General features: G+C 35.3%; 1 protein-coding gene across 3 annotated transcripts in view; it reads right to left on the bottom strand.

Moving 5' to 3' along the window:
* Positions 1-19695, bottom strand: part of MIPOL1 (mirror-image polydactyly 1) — a 197861-nt gene that overhangs the window by 103784 nt on the left and 74382 nt on the right. For all 3 annotated transcript variants that reach the window (XM_018082928.2, XM_018082926.2, XM_018082927.2), the window contains exon 10: positions 5054-5161. In XM_018082928.2, coding sequence (XP_017938417.2) covers positions 5054-5161 — 108 coding nt within the window. The remainder of the gene's footprint in view (positions 1-5053; positions 5162-19695) is intronic.

Below are 19695 nucleotides of genomic sequence, written 5' to 3'. Positions count from 1 at the left end.
TTCAGCTCTGAAGCGCTAAACCTAAAAACATTGTTAGAACTAGTTTTTGCAGATAAAGGCCACATTATCTTAAAGGACCTTTTTCATAGTTAATATTGTATGTCTCAATAGCATTAATACTCCATGCTTTTCAACAGTAGCAAACATTTTATACTTCATGTTAAAGCTTTTGAAAAAAATGTCAAGCTCTTATAACATCAGAATCTTTTGTGATCATGCCCTTCCTGGATGACAGAGTGACTAGTCCGCTGGATTTGTTTTTGTAGTTGGTGTTGTCAGATAGGTATGGAAAAATGGTTTCTACTCTAAGAATCTGGGAATTTCTGGGAATCAGAAGAGAACTTAATACAATTTATGACACGCAACAGGGAATACTTAAATTAAGTCTTCTAGAGTGGCTTTTTTACAGGCATCGTCACCAGAACAACTACCAAACTGCTCTGCATGGTGGATTTCCTGCCCTTGACCCCATTCTTATATATCAGCAGAAAGGAGGTGACATCAGTCACAGTTGCTTTATGACACTACTGTAGACAAACTTCTGACAGGTCCTTCAGGTCACTTTCTTGACTCTAAATTTATTATATTCCTAATAAAACTATGGAAGTATGTAGGATAAAAAAGAAACTGCAACTAAAAGGATAGGCAGATATTACAAAAAAAGCCAATCACAACAAAATATTAACATCTTAACAGCTCTGAAGGAGATTAATAACCTTTACAAGTTCTAATGACATCATAATTGGGTGGAGTAATCTCATTTAGTCAGTAAAGGGCACCTGATTTGTATAACAACATGAAATAGCCCTCCTGTCCATTTCAAGAGTTGGCCTTCAAAGTACAATTAGTATGTCTCTCTGGTCTTTAAACTAAATTAGTAGCTGCTTTAAGAAGAATATGCCACCTAATTAAAAATTACAAAATAGATCAGACTTGTGGAAAAAAAAAGTCATCTCTATTTCATTCAAATCCTGTTAAATATTTTCTATACAATTTCACATAAAGTTATTTGTTTCACAAGACTTACTTCCTATTCTTCTTCAACTCAGTAAAGAGGTATGCACACTGGCAAAATCCTTATTTTTCTTTAGGAAAAATATATTACTTAAAACTCTGAATTTTAAAATTACACACTACAAAGCTAACAACAATAAAATGATCAACAACAATATTTGAATACCAATGAAAAAACAGCAATTTTTCAACTTTTCTATGTTTAATTGAATCAGCTATTTCTATGTATTATGGGAATACATTTATCAGAATCAGTAGAGACCAAATGTTAATTATGAAGACCAAGCACAAATGAATAATCTTACATATAGACCCTGACACATTAGAACTGCAAAGCACTCTGCAGATCTTATTTTATGAAAATGTACTAAGAGCGCAAATGTATAGGCCCTTAGGAAGCAATTATCCCTAAAAGATTTAGCTATAATTCAATGTGAAATATTATAAGAGATTTTTAAAAATGGTTTCACAAAGAAGAGGATTATTTTACTTTAACTATGGAAATAGGGGCCCGCATGCTTCTCTGAATGACCTCTGTGCAGTTGTGGGCATTGCCTGGAGGGAAGATTTGAAATTGGCCTTTTCAGTCAATTAATACAATCCCCTGTGACCAATAAGAATATTATAAAAATTAGGAGTGCCAGTTTGACATTGTGGGGCTGACTGGGCCACATCACTGTAAGGAATGTTCTATGCAATAAATATATTAAATATGGAAATTTTAAATCACATATTACTAATATGTATGCAGAGATTATTTATGAAGAGCTATCTTCAGCACACAAAGATGTGCAGATGTTATATGGCACAGAAAGATGAAATGGCACATTATAATGTGCACAGCATGCTTTATGTGTCATATGTTCTATTTGTCACATGATCCTCAGGTGCGACACGGGATTTAGGAGGGTAAAAACAAAAGTATGCAAAAGAGTGCTTACATCATCCTTGTTATTTCCAGATCCTGGATCTGGCCAGTTTACTGCCACTACACCTCTCTCACAGTCTCCCTGCTACTTTACCTCAGTCCTGACTATGGGCTGCTACTGCCTCAAAGAAGGGGACAGTAGCCCTGTGAGCTAATATATCTAAAAACAAATCTGAAAGCTTGCACCTTATCTTACCTATTAGACCCTACATCAGTGGGATGAAATAGGTTTCCTGTGGATTGGTCTTACACTGTTTTACTTCCAAGCAACTCAACATCATGAGAGAATGCAGAATCATAGAATATTCTGAGTTGGAAGGGACCCACAAGGATCACCGAGTCCAACTCTTAAGTGACAGGCCCATACAGGGGATTGAACTCATGACCTTGGCCTTACTAGCATCAAGTTTTAACCAACTGAGCTAATCTCAGAGTCTTTAGATGATTTTAAAAAGTAAAAAAGAAATAATAGCCATTGGGTTTGTTGTTAAGTGTACTTCAGAGTCCTACAGAGGTAATGATCTCATTTTTTATCACAAACTTATATGTCATCCTTAATCTAGCTGATCCTGATTACTATATTTTTATCCATTTAAGATTGCAAATATCCCTGCATCATATCTGATGTTTACACGTCTGTTACTCCCTGAAGAAAATCTAAAGCAGATCAAATTCCTCATCATTAGAATATGCCTTCTGCCAAACTGAATCAGACAATGTTAATTAAGTTCAAGATAATAGGGAAAATTAAAGATTTTTTTCTGAAAAAACTTTCTTGACAGAAGCTGTCCTGGACAGACTCAGAAGAAATACCTGGACTCCTTCTGCTGAACAGGTTAATAACACATAGCACAGTTCCCAGTTTGCCTGTAGAGGTGGTTAAAATAAATGTAGTTCCCTGTATCATGGAGAAAATAGTAGTTGTGTTGATATTTACCCTGCATCACAGAGACAAATGGCCTGTCCTATTTCTCTGAAAACCGTCAGATATCCAGAGGGTGTTCTGCGGTGGAGAGGGGACAGGATGGGATGCTTGGGTCTGTACATGTGCTCTGCATGTAGCACTTAAAATAGTCACTGAGTGCATACAAGAGGCAGGAGGTAACAGCTAAGAACAAGAGGGTTTCACAGGGGAGTTGTGTTCCAGGACCCTGCAGTGTGTGACCTGTCAGGGGGCTCTGGCTGGATATTTCTTCCTCTGGGAGCTGTGCTGCTGATGGCAGCCATCTGCAGCCAGGTCCAGAGCACTGACAAATGAATTCCTAAGGGAGTCACTGAAATGACTTTCATCCCTACCAGATAGTCTATTTCCCAGGCTGTACTAGACTAAAAATGGGTGATAAGTTTTTCATTTACATGACTGCTTAGGTTAGGATGAAGGCTTATATGCTGTATATCAATATTTCACTGGGGCATTTTAAAGTTTTCAAGGTCAAGAACACAACTTGACCCATCAGCCTTTTAAAAAATACTATAATGGACCTGTCCTCACAGTAGACAACAGTGAGATGAACTGAGATAAACTCTAAGGAGCTACAATATTAAAAAAGGTTTAACTTTACCAAAAATTGAAAAGCATTCCTTTTTTTATCTCCCCAGACTCTCATCCCTAAAAGACTATGACCAATTAACCTCTAACTTCGAAAAATAAAAAAATGCCTGTGACAGGCAGAAATGAAATTCTTTAAAGATTAGGTGCTAGAAGAGCAATATCGGGCTTAGAATGAAATCCTAGTAACACTCTGACCTATCAAGTCATTTCTTGCTCTGAAAATATAATTATTCTGTAAGCATTATGTCAGGCAATATTAAATGTAAAAAGTGTAGTTTAAATAAAACATTTTTTTTCTAACAGAAAGACTCTGTGTGTAATATTTTCAATGACACCCCAAAAAAACAAGTCAGCATGCAATTAATGAAAAACAATACTACATTTAATAAGTAGCATGCTTGGCAAGCTTTTTCAGTGATACCAGATTCAAAAAAATACTGTTATTGCAGTCAGAAGCAGCCTAAATGCTTATGACCTCTATTTTGAGTAATCTGCTTTCTGTATTGCACATTTTATAATATTCATCATAGATTCTGATAGCAATAATAAACCCATGGAATATACAGCATTTGCGTGGCACTCAACCTCTGTCCATTTATTCATTATACTTTTTTTTTTAACTGAGAAATGTCAAACTACACAAGAATTTACTTTTATTCCTATACTTTGCTTCAGTCAAATTGTTGTATGAATAACGATGTTTCCCAAATACAAAGAAAATAAGAAAAGGAGGCAGAGGAAAATCTGTCCATAAATGAGATATCCTTGGATCTTACTGTCTAAATCAAACAGTTCTAAAACGACAACACAGTATAAACAGAGTAACTTCAGTATTTATATTGTATCTCCACTACCCATAAAAGATTTTTAAGAATATAGGGGTTGAAGAGGTGTGCACAATGCTTGCATATCTTACCTGGCATAGTCTCTTACTCTGGCTAGCGGTGAGATTGCTGGGTATGTAGCTATCAATTCCACTGACATTACAATTTCCCTTTCTCAAAGCAGCAATAACCTGTCACTTTACACTGTCCTTTCTCTGACCCTCTCCCGCCTCTCTGCTCATTTTTATTCTTATTGACAAGACTTATTATTCCTCCTCCCAGTTCCAACTAGCTACCCTTTTGCAAATAGTAGTATCAACTATGTGGTCACTAGTAGTATCGGTCAACAATGTTATTAATATAGCACACACTGCCGGGAGCAGATCAAACAGCCATGCTTTAAAATATTAGTTTTGCAAAGGTACCATGAGGCAAACAGTTGCAGTTTCTTCACCTTATAAAATGCAATATTGCAAGGACAGATCTCAAGAATTTAGAGTTAATTACCAGCCTAATAATTTGGATGATATGTTATTTTTTTTCTTGTTGCATTCAGATGCAAAATAAAATAAAACCATAACAGAAGGGTGCTGTATCTGTGTTTAAAGAAGGGGTTGTTGGCAAACACCATAGCTCACTTCTGCCGAAATGTACACAACAGATATATGCAGCCCAGAAAGCTGGCACCAGGGGCTTACAACCTTAATTTGCCTGCAAGAAGAAATGGAGATTTACCTTCAGAGCACGTTCTTGATTGTTTTCAGCAGTCAGATGTCTCGTGTTGTTTGCTGAAGTCTGGTTCTGCTCTTTCAGATGATGAAGCTCCTGCTCCAGCCGTTTGCACTGCAACGAGGAAAGAATCCCATTAAGTAGAGGAGTGTGGGCATATTTTTTTCAACAAGCCAAAAGAATTAACGTAAATCACCCCATCATCATTTCTGCAGTAGTGAAAGCATCTGATAAAAGCAAGTTACAATCCCAGACAGTACTAGAGCTATGTTTTTTAAATGTGAATCATTATTCAGTTTCTTCCTGGTCCAACAGTATGCCAAAAAAGCCAAGTATCAGATAAAGACATTTTGCAGAATGTTGTAAAAAGTCTTAGAAATGTTGAGTTGAATTTCTGCTCTTAGTTATGCCAATATATGGCTAGATTTTGGCTTTTATGTATTAAGTGGATATAAAGGTAAGAATGCATGCTTTTAGCAAACAAAGCAAATGAAGACCCTCCTTCCAAATCCAGGATCCAGTCTTTTACTGGAATATATACATGTAACTTCTGTACTTGCATTTTTTACACTAAGGACTTACTCTAATTCTGCAACACATGCCACATACTGAAAGAAGTTTTAAGATAGTTTTCTTTAAATATTTAACTTAATTACAAAAAAAAAAAAATTAACACTTGCTACTGTATGCATATACATAACACTTGCTACTCTATGCACGTATATATATAATTACTGCTGTCTCCTGAGCATCTATTTTAAAGATCTGCAAGTTGTGAGCCAAATTATATTTCTGTTTCTTATGATAACCATAAAAGGTCTTGCCCACTTATCTTGGATTGAAAGAGTAGTTAGATGTCAATGGACAGTTAAATGCCTTATGAAAAAAACTGTTTTACAAAAAAAAGCAAACCAAAACAGACGAAATACCAGGAAGATGTAGGAGAGCAACTGTTAGAACTAGGGAAAAGCACAGTACCAGGAGTTGCATTTTACAACAGTACATTACAAGCAGTTTGGATATCACCACCAAAACCCAAAGCTAATAGACCGTTGGAACAAAAGACAACTAATTGATAAAAATATTTTGATACATACTTTCTGAAAACACTAGTAAGAAAGGAATAAGAATTGGGATATAATGCCAATGCTGCTTCAAATGAAAGACCTGGAAATGTCAGTCTCTTGTGCTGTCTCAATGACTGTCGACAACACGGAACTGAACTTCCCATCATGTATGTACACACAATGCAGATACAACCTGAGTAATTCAGGACATAGGACAATGACACATGACTCATGTAAACTCTAAAAAAAGAACATCCGTGAAACAGAAAGCTGACCGACTGAGGTCTAAGTAAAGTAACACAAAACAAGTCCTTAACAATGTATCGCTCATCAGGCATCCAGCATAGTATATAAAACAGAATGATCCATTCCTATATTTGAATAATTTTAAATATTTGTAGAAGCCCAACAATACTATTAAAAATTCAATTCATATATCTGTTTTTGTATTTAATTACTTCTGTTAGAAATTTGAGCTTATTTCTATTAGCATTACCTATTTTAAAAGCAGTGAATTTCTCTGGTCTTCTCTCAGTGCATTCTCTCAGTGTGTGTTGTAAACTTTCTTAATGTACAGTTTTGGTTTTTTTGCAAGAAAAAGAGGAAAAGACACTTTCCCATAGATAGGGAAATACAGAAAAAATCTTGATACATTTGATTATATACATTTTTACATATGTGAGATATATAATGTCTATGTTTATTTTACACCCACAACAAAATCAGAAATCACAGAACCCCAGCTGTAATTCCTTTCCCATATCCAGCATGAAAATTAGGTGTTAACAGACACGAAGATGCTAATAAAACTATTGAAGAACTAAACCCGGGTTATGATTCTTTTTCTCTAGCACACATGATCTAAACACCATTAAAAAAATCAATCTACCACTTCAGGCATTATTATGACACTATATGTTACATCATGCAGGATCAGCAGACCACTTACTTTTTGCTTTACCAACAATCCTCTTCAAAACAGTCTTTTGGAATGCCCAAATTTGACAACAGCATCAGTTTCTCACAGTAAATACTATTAAAAATACTAAAATCTCAATTCACCTTTACACTTGAATTTATAATCACACTATTCTCTTGATTCCAAAATATAGGTGAAAATATGCTTAGAGCCATACCTAGCTACAGCATACAGAAAAAGATCTCTCCTGTGAAGACAGGACAGAGAAATAAGCAGCAGCAGTGGGACTCTAGTATCTTGCAGAACACAGAGCATGTACAGTAAAGATGCAACACAAGTAACATAAAATGGATGGGGCTCTTTATCAAGTCAATCTTGATATGACTACATTTACATCAAATTTGTTAACATTTTGTAATTCCTCTTTCATTTCCACTAAGAATGTTGATAACTGAAAAAACTGTGCATATTCAATCAGCATACTGCATCACTGAAAGAAATGGTGATCTAATTTGATCATTACACCTAAGTGTTTTAATATGTTCAAACCGATGTATTTAAAGAAGATGTTCTGATTTATTCTTGGCTGTCTAGGGAGTAAAATCTTCAATTATCCTGTTTGTGAAAGCATTGCAATAATACTCTCAAACAGCAACATTCTGTATGTCTTAGTAAAATTTTATACTTTACAACTTTGATACCTGACCTAGTTTTAAAACATTAAAATAGCATTCTAAAAGCAAGCACTCCTTTTCATAAGAATAAGAACACATGAAATTTTAGTGTAATCTTGTAAAGAAAAGTTTTAAGAACAGAATTTAAAACAATGCAGCCCTTCTATTCATGAGCCAACATTTTTTGAATTCTGTGTCACTGGTTGTTAGCAAGGTCCAGTAAAAATAGATGTTCTTTAAAAGAACATGTGTTTTTATTGGTTCACTCCAGGGCTCTAAAATGCCAACAGCTGCAAGTAAGAAACTGGATTTCCTTCTAAAAACATATATAAAAATAGTTTTTGGAGCACAGTGAAGAAAAGACATCATCCAACTCAGTACTGGCAAAAAGGAAATGTTGGATGCATCCTTTTAAGAAAGCTGAAAGCTAAAGGAAGTGTTTAATTTAAAATACTATAAATAAGAATGTCTAAATTCTGTTATCTCAAACATGTGAAAACTCACACTTGGGAAAACTTTGAACAGAATTCTCTTAAAGTCAGAGAAAAAATAGTTTGTGCAACATAGCCTATCTAAACACCAGATCTGAGTTTTAATGGTGCCCTTAAATTGAAGCTCCCATGAGGTCAACAATTTACAAAACACAGGCTGTTAATTGAGAAAACTGCTTCTCTACCTCCAATACTTTGAGCACATCAAGGAACATGAGAGCAGTGTAGACACATGTCAAGGAGAATATGCCTTGATCAGAACACTAAAGACTTTGCTGAGTAAAGGATACTAAAGCCTTGGAAACAGTAACATATCATTTTATAAAGGTTTCACACAAACAACTCACTAAGAATTGGCTTTATTGCATGGTCTACTGTGTGCATTCAGAGTTCTGTAGGCAGAGAGGCAATACTGAAGACACAAAAGAAACCCCCTCTGAAGCCTGACAAAGGTTTCCTCTCTTCCTTCAAATCCTCATATTTTTCTCTTCTCTTAGTATATTTCCCTCAAAAAGTCTCCTACCTTAGCTAGTCTGGTGACTCAGGTGATAATGTACTTGACAGACAGTGAACCTCGTTAACCCTACTCCAACAAGTGTTCCTTGAGCAACCATCACTGCCCAGCTGTACAGTTGTCATTACATCATCATCCATTCCCCGCAACAGGCACTCAGTCTTCTCTTTAACTTCCACCACGTAACTCTTCTAAATACATTCAGTCTTTTGAAACAAATACGTCTGTATCCAGCACAGGATACAGCACAAGCAGCTAAGGTAGAAAAAGAAAAGCAAAGCAGGTAACGTACCAAAAGGCTAAGAAGAGATCCAGACAGGAAAATGATGACAGACAGCAAGTCTATTCTTCCCTCCCATCTTAAAATTTAAACTGTTAGGCTACTGCCAAGTCTTTTATTAATGAACATCAGGTAACATGATTCAGCAGAACAAGGATGTTTGTGAGAGGCACCAGTTCAAGCTGCAGTGGGTGCTCACCCCTTTCAGTAACTTTCCAGGTGGGAGTATTGGAATGCCACAGGGAAAATCCAGACAAATTGCAAAAAGGAGCACCTGCTAAAGGGAACACTGATGAAGAGGTCAAGAAGTGCAGCAGGAAAATATCACTGAATAAAGCCAATGAGGCTCACCCAGAAAGAGCCTGTTAAAAGATAGCCCCAGTTCCAGTTACATAAAAGGAGTAAAGATGGTTAACAATGAATCAAGTATTTCAGAAGATAGAAAAATCAATGCAGAAAACCACTTAATAGTGTTTGGCCTTTACTAGAAAATGAGGTTGCATTAACATATCAAACATAACTTTAGCACTTGTATAAATAAATCATCTTTAACATGCTGTCAGCTTTCCAGCATTTTCTTCAACTCGTACCTATAACATGTTAACATGGTGTTATGGGGCCTGCCACATCTACACAGATTTTTGATCATTATTTAACATGATTCTTCAGTGAGGTGTTCTGAAAGTAAAAGGTACAGACATTACACAAAGGTAAAGAAAAATCTGCAACCCACTGGAGAAATAATGTTAGTAGGGACAAAGACGGAATACAGCAAAGTATTAAGATCAAGCGGAACAACTCCCTACCCCAACCATTTGGTCCCTGTGTAGTTTCTATGATGACAACATCTATCCCTAGAGGCCTCATGAAGAAGCATGTTTAACTCTGCACTACTTAGGTCCAACAGGCTGTTCATGTGCTTTCAAAGAGACATAAATGTTTTGCTACACCGGGGTCCCCAGCTCTCATCTCACTGAACTAGATGGTCATGTCAGGTGAATTTCTCATTTGGTATTTCAGCACAGATTTGACCCAGACAACTATACTGTTACTATCCCTGGCTCAGAAAGCAACAGTTAAAGCTGAATATAACAGAAAACCATAACATTTCCTTACTACAAATGCAGTCCTGGTGCCTATTTAATCCTGTTACATCTATATTTGCTTTTAATATCACTATATGGCATTTAATGTTTTCCATTGCCTTTCATTAAAAGGAATCCAAACTAACCTCTCCTGAACTTAAGGCAATATGCTAGAGAAAAAAAGAGTCAACACATTATGCCATTTATATACCAGGGGAAAAAAAAAGGAATTGATTTGTCTCTGTTATTACAGGTATGAGGGTCAAAGTCTAATAAAACGAATGTAGTAAGAGCAGGTAAAATTCTGCACAAAGTTCTTTCCTGAATTCTAAATTATATTTGATTGTCTCATCCAATTATTACATAAAAAAGATAGTGCTTCATGAGAATACCTTTGTTCATCTAGAGTCCTTATCAAAACCTGCAATGCTTACAACCTTAAGAATCAGCACTGTCATAAACACACAAGACTCCACTGAGGAGCTTGCTGAAAAAAGGGACAGTACCTGGGTGGATGTACTGCAATATGCTTGTCCTGTTCCTGTACTGCTCCTGAAGCCCAGGTATTGGCAGTGTGAGGTCAGGGTGGCAATCTTTGGTCTGATCCAGTCAGTCTTATGTGGCCTTTGTAGTTTCAAAATAGATCTTATACATTACCACAGCCTCCCACAAATAGTTTAATTCTGTAATTAAACTTAAGGTAACATATTTTTATTCAACTCACAAAAAAATCAACAGTGAGTGCTAAGTCACTTACTCTGGGTCAGCCAGTGCATAATGACTTCATTGCATATCAGTGTCTTCACTTCAACATTCTGTGGACTTTTACGGATGAAGACCTTGCTGAACTGGGATCTTAACTACTGAAGTAGTGTGAAATAAAAATAACCTAGTTCCTACTGAATAACTTGGGAAAATGTTTTATATCCTCCACATTATGGGAAAGGAGGAGTCCATCTGAGTGGCAGAACTATTTTCCAACATGCATTCTTCCTTTATTCATTTTAAGCAAAATTTGCATCACCAAAGTAAATGACACACCATATCTTGTTGGAAAATGCATCAATACCACTGAAAGATGAGTTTATGGGATACTGAGATCCTACTACTATAGAGCATAATACTTTCAGAAGTGATAAAGCGCATCTAGATTTTGAAATCAGTTAACACATATTCACTACAATAAACAACTGAAGTATAAATAATTATTCTAGACACAAAACATGACAAAGATGAAGAAACAAAGCTACTTTTTACATGTTATATTTTTAAGTCATCATCTGTTGAAACCTGATTACAATAAAAAACCATGTGAAGCAAACAAAACCAATTCAACCGATTCTTCTCTTAGCTGATTATTTTGTTCACCTTTTTTTACTTTGTTTATAATGATCTGTACTTCAGACTAGTTCCCAGTTCAAAGATGCCAAATGGAATGCAAGTGTTCTCACTTTGACAGCCCCCTCCTCTCCCCCTCCCCTCAATATTTTTTTTTTGAACAGTCTGCCCCTTGTCCCAAATTCATCACAATTTCTGGAGAGGCAAATGTCTTGCGCCACTTGGATGCTGTACACTCTTTCCTTTGCAGACAAAAATAATACCAAAGTCATCCAGTCAAAACACAAACCAACCTTTGGTGTCACTGTGAATTATGTACTTTGAACTGCAGATGTTTGGAAGCACTTATATTTATATAAATAAAAGTTATCCTTTTTCTTCTAAAGTAATAATTTTAAAAGAAATAAAGAAATAAATGCATTTCTACATAATAATCACTAGCAACATTTTTCCATTAAATTATAATTTTGAATTAAGGCTTTCTAAACTCTGAAAGAAATGATTTCTCTTCAAAGTTTTGGCAAACCATCAACAAATGTGTTTAAATGATTATTTATACAATGCCCAGCAGCTTAAAACTAGTGGGATTTCAAGAAAGAGAAGTGTTTTTGTAGCGCTTAGGCCTCAGAAACATATGCATCTTTAAAAATTTATATTCTATTAGTCAGAGAAACACTTAAATGTAAATAATTTTTTTTCGGCAGTGTAATGGTGTCCTGCTTCAAAAAGCTACAAAAAGAAATGCATTGAAATACAAATGAAACGGTTTTGTTATCTTTTTCCACTATGAGCCAGTTGCAACCTGTAGCACTAAGGCAGATAATATGGTGTAGGCATGACTTATTTTCCTCCTACCATTCCTTTCCCTCTCTATTGTTGAACACTTCAAATGCAGCAAAACAAGCTTAGAGTTAGAGGAACTGTAAGTGCACAGTAAGACATTCAGAAAATTTAGACAATAAAGTTTAGTTGTTTATATGGTTCATATTAATGACCCTTAGATGTGCAGCTATTCCACAATGCCACCCAACTGCATTCTCTATATATTCTTATTTCCTTGCAGCGATGATATTTCAAAGACCAAGACAACCCTGATCTACTTCTCAGTGAGTTCAGCACACGCAGACTTTCCTAATCAATGACACTCATTATAAAAAATGTGCAAGAAATAGAGAAAGGAAAATGCGAAGTTCTTGAGCTATAGGTGATTCACAGGTCATTCAAGCAGGGTTCCTGTGCTGGCTGTGCCACTGGATAACTACAGCTCTCCTAACAGGGGCTGCTGGCAGACTCCTGATCTGCAGAAGCAAACAAACACAAGAGCTCTTGAAGCCACGTAACTGGGTCACCTTCACATTTTCCTGTATTCATTGCATGTAAGTTAACAAACTTACCTCACCTCTGAGTTGTTTCTAATCAAAATATAAACCCCGTAACCTGGAGTCAAACATTTATTCGTGAGGCTGTACTGGGTCTGAAATTAAGCGAAAATGCATTCAACTAACCTAAGAGTGTTTTTTTCCTAATTGCCAGTCATATATAAATAAGCGACTTCTGTTTTACATGGAAGTCACATTATTAATTTAATTTTTTAATTTCATGCCTATAAGTCTAATAAATAATGTATAAACTAAGCATGTAAGCAGATGAGTAGTACAAAAGTAGTATGCCTGCTCACACACACACTCCACTGCAGAGTTTTAGAAACATGAGACACTGCCACTGTACAATGAACTTAGAATTTGCTTATGAGTGTGTGATATTCAAAAGCAAAGGAAATTACGAATACTCCCAAATAATTCAGCAAATGGAAAATATTAATTAAAATTTTACCATAAGATGGAAAAAGCACTCAAGTCAAGATTCTCTTTTTAAAACAATGACAAAATAATAAAAAAGGAAGTCTTTATTAGATAAATTCTAAGTCATTGAATAAAGATCTGCAAATACAATACTACATAGACTAGGAACACAAATTTCAGATGCCATGGTCTATATTTTTAATAACTATTTTATTTTTTATTTTATTTATCCTCTTTCATTGTTGAAAGGAGGAAACATAAGTCCTCCCTTTCCGACTTCTTTAGTCTCTCCCGTCTTCAAATGCAGCATCTTTCCTTCTGTTTTTTGCATGGTAAAATAAATGAACATACACATACTCTAATTCTTAATTCTCATCTTGGTCTGGTTAAGGTTCACTCCACTGCACTATCTCATTTTTTGTCTACATTTTCGCTTCATCTTGTTCCCATACGTATTCTCTTTATTATGCGATTCTTCTCAATAACTCTTCTTATATTTAATTATGTTATAACTCCCGGTAAACATTGACTAATCACTTTTTCCAACACTTAAATCAGTTTAGTAAATAGGAATTTCTTGTTTTATGGGATGAGAAATTAGCAGAGGAAGTTTAAGAATCTTAACCAACTGATAAGATCACGTCAGAACTTGATTACTACACCCAAAACCTTTGCTTTACTGACTTCACCAAATGACATGGAGCTTTTGCTTCCTGTGGCCACATGTTTTGCTGGTTCCTCAGAAGAGTAGTCAGCTCCATTACAATCAGATGGCCTATGGCCAAGAGACAGCTTGTCAAACATCTGACACAACACACCATGACAGAAAGCTGACAATTGCTTTTGTTTAAAGCCTTTCCCTCAACCCCACTGAATAATCCCCAGTGTTGGTTCTCAAACAATATATATAATGGAATAGAGGTAGTGAAAGTGTGAAAGGTGTGTGAAAAGGAGAACTTTTAGAACCATTCATAGCCTAATCTTCCAAAAGAACTAGAAATTAGGAATCTGATTTGCAGATATAAGTAAGGCACTCAGCCGCTAACAGAGGTATGTTTTTAGAAAGTGTAACCTTGTTTAATTGAATGTAACCAATATCAGTTGACAAGAAAACAAAATTTCGTAAGCAATCTGTCATTCTAATGAGCTGGTTTTCAAATAATCTTCAATGGATTTTTGTAAAATCCATATGCAAACAAGGCTATTGCTGAAACATTAAGTTGGTATTTACTGCACAAAAGGACAGGAACACTTCTGGTCCATCTTTAAATATCATCACATTTTCAAGAAAACAGTATCATGGATCACTATATAGATGCCAGAGTTTAAAAATCTATTTATTCAGATATTGCAATCATGGTATTGCAGGTGTTCCTTGTAGTACCCACTATCTGTTTATCCCTATAAATTTTGTATTCTCATTTGAGCCATCAGTTGCTTAAGTGGCAGTTCTTCAATTTTTTCTTGTATATAATATGTCCAGACAGAACTTCTTTAATGTGTAATAAAAGCTACTTTAAACTAGAGATTATCACAAACTAAAACAGCCTTCACATAGGTAAAAGCAAAAACCTCTGCAGATATGTCAGGGACAAGAAATACTTTTTGAATAAATTATCTGAATCTGTAGTATTTGCTCTTTCTTCATGGATTTTTAGAAAACTTTGATACTAAAGAACATAACTTTCTGAAAGCAATATTAATGTCAGTGTTCTAACTGTCTGAGAAGAGGCGTGAAAATGGAGTAACTAATTATAAATCTTCAAATGTTATTGTGAAATCAGTTTTTGCCTCATCAATACAGAGATCTAGATAACAGCAAAAATATCAAATTGTATTTCAGACATGTTTTCCAATTTTTTTATATGCACTGAAAAGTAGAATAAAAATATCTTTAAAAAATCAAGAAATAAATCAGCTTTGCAAAAGCGTAAAATAAATCATGCATAGAAGACAAAGGCACCCCACAAAAAAAGTTTAAGAAAGTAAACAGAAGTTCTGCAAAACTAAAACAAACCCACATATTTAGAAATTATGTATTGCTCAGAATACAGAAACATCTGTATGATTTTTGGTACAGGAATAAGTAGTTCAATCTGAAGATTTTACCTCTGTAAAATTAGCTTTAGCTTCACTGAGGTGTTTTACAGAGATCAATGTGACAAGCTACCCAAATAGATGCACCCTTTTTAAGTCGACTGACCCTGCACCCTTGAATTAACAGCCACCTAACAGCTTTCAGATAAGTTACGGGAAAGCAGAAATGCTTAAACCTAAAATCAGCTGCCTTTAACATGTGCAATTACCAACACTGTTCTCTATCCTACTGGCAATTCCATCACTCATGTACAGAGCGTAGGACACCCTAAGGAGAAAAAAAAATAAGAAAAACACAAAGATAGAAGAATGTTATGACAACTTGTAAAAGCAAAGTGATGGGTCTGCCTGCCAACACAAACAAAATGGGTAAAATGCATGACTACTGCTGAGAAGAGTCTGGCTGCCATAGAAGACACTGTACATGACATAAAGAGAATATGTAAGGAGAGACACAGCTGCTGGCTATCTCTGCAGCAGAAAGCAGGCTGATGTGACTATTTAGCACAAGGGATTAACAATTGATTTCGCTTTTTCTTCTTGGAGGCTGGCACTGGATGCTCTCCTTTTCAAATTGAGATTTTCAAGACTCATTTTTCAGACTGAGATACAGTTGAAATCCTAACATTTTGATTGTGAATGGGACCCCAAGCAATGAAGCTGAAAAAAACCCTGCAGATTAAAGAAGAAAACTTTGTCTTAAAGCTCCATAAGATGAAGGAGTTAAACTCACAGAGAGGCCTCGTGTTCACTCCTGTCCTGAACATAACCCAGCAGAGCACTTTCAGGCAAAACAGAGTGAAAACTATTGTTTCCTAACATTGTTGGGATCTGTAATACAATCTCTGAGGTATGAAATTCCTCATCACGATTACAACATGACTTGGAAGGAAATCTTACCTATTGAACAAGTCATCTCATGAGACAACTAGGAGTAAAGTGTTCAGAGGAATTCTTCTCTTTACTCTGGTTTTTGGGGTTTATCTAAACTTTAGTAATACTTCTGCCAACAGCAGAGAAAGGTGTTACAGCTAATTAAAAATAAGCAACTCAGCATAACTGAAAGATGACCAGTAACTGCTGCACTACTTTGGTTACTATACTTAGATTTACATGTTTATAGCTTCTAATTCATTAATTAGAGGTAATGTTAAAATTTCCTCCTCTCAAAAGGTAGTTATCAATTCTATGCTATCAACAATATAAAATATACATTCATAAGCACTATTGTTGATTACCCTGCATCAGTACATTACACCAACGAAAGACCCTGTAGTTAGCCACTGTAATCTGTATTTCTAATAACTCCAGAACCGCAAAAAGTTGTCATACTTGTATGATTTAATACTGTTCTTCAGCCACAGTAATTTTTTTGTTATAGCTGCAAGTATTATACTTTTAAAATAATCACAGCTTCTTAAGGGCCTTTAAGTATTTCTACGTATTTGAATTGTGTAATTTAAAAAAAATGTTTTCAATACAAAAGTAAACTATAAACCAAAATGATATTTTGTGCATCATATTCAACAATAAATCAAAAACATCACTGAAAAGAATGACAACAAAGCATTAACAACAGAAAGCATTAAAAAGTTCCCTGACAACAGCATCTTAGAATCACATGCAGATTACAATAGGAAAGCCTGTCCTTCATTTGCAATAGAGGGTAATGGAAGCTAAATTTTTCTTGTTCTCAAGCAACTCAGCTTGAAAAATAATTAACAGTGAATAAACAGAACACGGAAAAGAGGCTAAATCCTAGATACTCACAATCTGAAGCACGAAACAGTAAAGCCATACAACAAACAAAAGTAGGCATACTTGGTGAACCAGACATAGATAAGTTAATGCTACTGTGAAATCTCTATTTCATAAAGAGAATATTGACAGATTTTCTTGTTCCTTTTTTTTTTTGTCAGGACCATTACAGGCTTCAGACCAGAATATGTAAAATAACCTCATCCAGCCTACGGACTTGCAAAATTTGATTAATAGCTTCACAACCAAAGAAAAAAAGATCACAAGACCAAAGCCAGAGGGAAAATTGCTGTTGTTGTAACTGTTACCTGTTCATTTAAAACAATTAAAAATGTGGAAATAAATGGAACTAACAAAAAATTTTTTAAGGCCCATATTTCAGTCATAATTATCTACTATTCTGTTGAAAATGAATAATCAGCTTATCATCATCACAATTTTTCCTTCCTCTGTTACTGCCAGACCTAAACTTCCTTACTCATCTCCTCTCTTTACTGTTTAAAACACAGGCTGAATAGTAAAGATGACTGCGGAGGGTATTGCAATGCTGGAAGAGAGGTCAATATTTCATTTTAGGGACTCTGGAAAAAAATAAATTAAGTCAACAAAAAGTAGCTCCATTCATTCTTCTTAGCTTCACATCTCACAATATTCTTAGTCAATTAGTGATGTTGTGAAGTGGCATGATCAGCAATATAGTTTGCCTGCTATTCTTTGAAGGTATCTCCACTGGACAATTAAATCCAAACTTCACATTCTCTATGTCATTTTCTTTGCAATCTGTGCTACTAGTTTGAAAACTATTTCTCCTCAAAGGAACCAAGTTCATTTATATCTCGAGGACAGGACCAAAATCTTCATCAGAAAAGTCTGAATATAAAGTAGTGTAATAATTTTCATAGGAAAAAGTCTGAATACAAACATACTAGAATACTTTCTCCAAGAACATTGATAGTTTTTATTTCCCTATTTCTTTTAATATATCTGATTCTCCTTCTTGAAATCATCTCACTTTATCCTTAATTTCAGGTACACAATTTGCATGCTACCTTGCACTGAGGGTGCAATTTGTAATTTCTCTCACCTCTCTGTACTTACTGTGCTTCGTTCTGCCCCATGGGGTGCTATCTTGAGAACACGAACTGGATTCTTTTTGGCCTGGTGCACTCTGACACAAATATTCAGTCCATAGGACTTGACTACAGCTAGTCCAATGTAAAAAAACAAACAAAAAAACCAACCCAATCCAACAATAACAAAAAAGGAACAGCCCACCTTTCCAAGGGGTTAATGTAGATATCAGATGATGAGAACTATTTCATACTCCAGATCCACTACTATTTGTTCACACTACTTGCTAATAGAGATATAATAAACCACAAAACTGCAAATATGAACATTCAAGAAGTGTGAAGTGGGGAAAAGCAAGTGAACACATATGTCAGGCATATTAACATTTTCAGACTTCATGTTAATTATAAGTATGAAACACAAAAATCTTGTTTGTCACCTATCAAAAGAATTTTTATGCAAACTCATCTGTGTATCCAAAATAACGAAGTAATTTTGCATAAAGCTACCTCAGTAAGTTGCCTAAGGAAACCAGCTTTTCATACGAAGTACACAGTCGCATTTTATTTTTTTCAATTTTTAAGAAAATCCAACGTTTTATCCAGCAGTAAGCAAACTGAAATCTGATTCAACACTCAGTACCTAACTTGTAACTGTGAAGTGTCAAGTATTGTGGAAAACTTATTCAAGGTACCTCTACAATAGATTTGGTACCTTTAGACCTTACTGCACACACAGCGATCCAGTCCCCTCTTCAGAGGGAATACTATTTGAATTCTGCTTCTATCATATTAGAAATTTCCTCTATGGGTTGCTGCTACTGAAACAGGTGATCAATAAGCATACAAAACATTTTTGGTCTCTTTCATCCTAGGGTTTTGACATTAAATATTTAAATTAATTCTAGAAATTGGTTTGGAAGTCTAAGCTATGTGAATCTAAAGCTTAGCACCATGACAGATGAGTCAAATGGCAATTAATGGAACAAGCTGGCATGCAAATTTACGGTCATTTTCAAAGGGGTGAGGAGTGTCTAGGTAGTGAAGAAAAGATGAATGTTCAACTGGAAATTCATTAAAGTTTACAATTAAACACATCAAGCTTGATCATGCCCTCAAATACTATGCAGACGTATTTTCTGAATTCTGCACAACACACTGTTTGCAGAGGAACAACAGGTGATTTAACAATGCAAACAGTGATGTGTCTCAGGGCATCATTCAGTCAGAACCTTATGGCAGTAAAAAGAAGAAATGTAGTATCAATTAAAATTTTACTTCAAAAGCTCAAAAAGACAAACCATAATCCCTCTCTTCAAGGAAACACTGCATTAACATTTACATATTTACTCATACTTAGCATTCATGGAATAAATATAAAAGTTCAGTATAAGAGCTCCTTAGGGTAATTTCTTCAGATCCTCCTCTACCTCTACTAATGACCTACCATCTGAACTGCAGAATATATTGACTCAAAAACTACAAGACCTTATGAAATCAAAGCTCTGTTGCAGTCTAAACTAAGGAATAAGTCGCAAAATACTTGTTTTATC

Source organism: Manacus vitellinus, unplaced genomic scaffold, assembly GCF_001715985.3.
Source record: "Manacus vitellinus isolate BGI_N305 unplaced genomic scaffold, ASM171598v3 scaffold_6_pilon, whole genome shotgun sequence".
Classification (NCBI taxonomy): domain Eukaryota; kingdom Metazoa; phylum Chordata; class Aves; order Passeriformes; family Pipridae; genus Manacus; species Manacus vitellinus.
This window is presented reverse-complemented; position numbering and strand designations above follow the sequence as displayed.